At 40.5% G+C, this 3,254-nt stretch overlaps 1 protein-coding gene across 2 annotated transcripts in view; it reads right to left on the bottom strand.

Moving 5' to 3' along the window:
• Positions 1–320: 320 nt before the first annotated feature.
• The window catches only part of nde1 (nudE neurodevelopment protein 1), an 11,315-nt gene continuing 8,381 nt past the window's right edge, over positions 321–3,254 (bottom strand). For both annotated transcript variants that reach the window (XM_020604857.1, XM_020604858.1), the window contains exons 8-9: positions 1,159–1,307; positions 321–724 (exon numbers count right to left, since the gene is read on the bottom strand). In XM_020604857.1, coding sequence (XP_020460513.1) covers positions 676–724; positions 1,159–1,307 — 198 coding nt within the window. In that variant the 3' untranslated portion in view covers positions 321–675. The remainder of the gene's footprint in view (positions 725–1,158; positions 1,308–3,254) is intronic.

The raw sequence follows: 3,254 nt of genomic DNA, 5'->3' as shown, positions 1-3,254 counted from the left end.
TATTTGTTAGAAACCATACTAATTAAGGCAGCTTTAAAGATGCAGAAGCACTGATGTTACAAACCTTATCAAAAATTCTTAAAAATCTAAAGTACAAGTTTCCAGCACAAAATTATAGCCAAACGACAAACAATATTTTCCTCACGCCTGTTTTATTAAACATTAACCCTCCTGTTATGCTGCGCGTCAAATTGACCCACGAACATAACTGCTTTAAATGAGACAAATATTTGATATGAAGAAATGAACATAACAGGAGGGAACCCTCCTGTTATGTTCATGACACAGGTGATGCCTGCTCAGCAGTCATGTCCGTGGGTCAATTTGACCCGCAACATAACAGGAGGGTTAAGACTCACTGAGAGGTACAGACAGACAGAGAGAGAATTCTTGGCAGAGGAGGTGAAGTGGTATCATGCAGTATGAGTCCAGTAAGTTAGTTCACGCTAAGTGCAAGTGCTGAAAACCGAGCTGGTACCAGAGATCCCCAAAGTGTCCACAGTAACATATCCATCCATTTCATCACTGCAGTTTCCTATAAGAGTGGTCCATGTCCTGAAGAGTCCGAAACCACTTGTATGATGTGCAACACACAGTACCGTTACATGTTTGAGAGATCCAGGCTGGACAGACGAGAAAGATTAAAGCCTTCACATGGAAGAGCTTTTTCCATTTTCACATCATCAGCTTGGGTCCCGCTCCAAAGTCCAACCTCTTCACCAGTCTGTAAAACACAACACACACGCACGCACACTCAGAAAAGCTTCATCTTTGTCTGTTGTAAATTTCCATACAGCATTAGGAAAAACTACATTTACTGCGTCGCAATTTTATGCCTCCATCAACCAGTCAAATTCATGGGTGTAAACGTCATACTCTGAAAACCACCTTTTAAAACTGGGTCTCTGGGACCAAGACCAAATTGTCAAGAGGCACCTTCACTCAGTATAAAGTCAGTGGAGTGAGATGAACTGTTTTACCCTGTGATGTGGGTGTGGCCTAAATGCACTGTCTGCATGGGACAGTGGTGAGGTCACTGACCTTTGACCACCAAAATATTTCTTTTTAAAAACCTGCAACATGTTCCATAACATTTGTTTTCCTCTACTAGTCTGAACATGACAGCCGTCATTCACTGTGCGGGACAGAGCAGCTCACCCCTTGTTGTAGAGGCCATTGGCAGGGTGGGTCTCAGAGGAACTGTTCTGGCCTGCTGCTGCCGCGCCCTGTCCTCCAGTGTGGGTTCTGCGGTTAACCGACTGCTCGTGGATGTATTCCCGACACGATGCCAGCTTGGACTCCAGGTTCTACAAGAAGGGAAGATAAAATTGATTCTTCTGTAAACAAACATTCAGCTACAGCAACAACACTACTATCACTGCATTTCTAGTGAAAAGAACTGATATGCTCATTACGGTCAGGTGTCAAGATAAACCTAATCTGCACTAGGGATTCACTGCATCTCTCTATATGGCAGTTAAAAGCTTTCCTTGCCTGATGCAAGCAGAGGTCATGATGTGAAGTAGTGGTGTGCGATATTACATAATCTACGATATCTTAATTGCTATTTAAACAATGTATGAGCTGACATTATGTCAATCACTTTACAAAAACAAATCATCCTTTGAGTATCATACAGCCAAAACAGGATAGACTACTGCACATGCTCAGGCACAAGTTAATCTAGTACAGCTGCTTAAAAAAAAAAAAAAAATGTATTGGCAAAGATAAAAAGGCAGCACCAGGACACAAAACAGATGCCACCACCTCAGCAGTCTACGTTGTTAATTACTAGATATGGATCATTCTCACTCATATGGAGGTATCTGGGCTTTGAAAAGATGGATGTCATTCAAAAGACAGATGAGAGAGAAAAAAAAAAAACACTATCAGAAATCAATTGCTGTAAAGACAACTCTGTTTCACCATCTGCAAACTAACCACTGCACATAATATGAAAAGCTTCGCGAGCCAACTGTCGACAACAGGATTAAACCAGCCAAGGTACCGCCACAGTAACACTCAGCAAACTTTAGTGGAGTCATTCTGCAGTGTTTGTGTACTCTTACTTTAATGGTCCAGTTTTGAGTAAATAAATGACTTTTTTTTCTTAAATGTCGTTTCCATTAATATCCCATCAACAAAAGCAACCTTGTAAAATATAAAACATTTTTGAAGGATGCAGAATATCACCTGTTTACTATTAGACAAAATCCCTGTAAATACAGATTTTGTTTTTCCTGTCAATGTATAAAAAGATGCAAAAAAATACAACCTTTATTAGGGGCATAAATCACAAGTTCCCGCACAATTCTATTAGCCAGCAAACCCATGTTTGCTGACAGATACAGCTATGCCACAATGAGAGTATGATTAGCCCCGTGGGCTTGTTTAGTGACTCATAATCTCCACAGACAGCTTCTTAAATAGCACTAATCCCTTGTTATTTACTGTATGTGCTACTTTCTACTGGCATCTGTAACAACTGATCAGACCCCTTGGTGCCACTGTCTGGTTTCACTTCCTCCCAGCCCCTGTAACAAGGCGGGGAAATCAATGAATCCACCCAATATATTTCTGCTGTCAGTTCTGGTGAGGACCGTTTGGCTCATGTGCTCAGTGGCGCTGCTGATGTCTCGTTTTTATTGTGAACTACCAGTCAAAGAACTAGAATTCCACATCCCTTGACTATTGTTGTCCAATGTGGAAAGAATATGCAGTCCAGCAGAAATGTGAAGCGGATGTGGAGGTTTACATTTACTAAAGATGAAGACTGATGTATCATTACACCTCTAACCTTTTCTTTTTTTGAAACATGTAGGCATTAAGTACATCAATGTCGGGACAAAATGTCACAGTAACACCTGCCTCAACCAAGTTAACCAATTGACTGATGCCTCAACAGGGTTAACCTTAGAGCCATGGCACTAGTACGGCTAGAACACCAAAAAGGTTCATCGAAAAGGTTTCAACTCTTGTAAGAAACTTAACCTGTGCATTCAATTTAGTCATTTGAATTTGCATTCGTGCTTTCATTTTCACACGTCAATTGTGCAATGTTTATTTGCTTTTCATATTTTAATAATTGGAGTGGCAGTTAATAATAGAAGTTTATTATGTGCAACTCAATATTGCAATGCACTGTGTCCAAAGAAATAAAAAATGCATTATGTTCAGATGTTTCCACCCCTGAGATCATGGAGTTTCCATAACCTTCAGTTTCAGCACATAGTGTTTTGAGTTGTCTGCATGAT

Source organism: Monopterus albus, unplaced genomic scaffold (assembly GCF_001952655.1).
Source record: "Monopterus albus unplaced genomic scaffold, M_albus_1.0 scaffold68.1, whole genome shotgun sequence".
Taxonomy (NCBI): Eukaryota; Metazoa; Chordata; class Actinopteri; order Synbranchiformes; family Synbranchidae; genus Monopterus; species Monopterus albus.
Note: the sequence above shows the minus strand (reverse complement) of the source record. Positions and strands in the feature narration are given on the sequence as shown.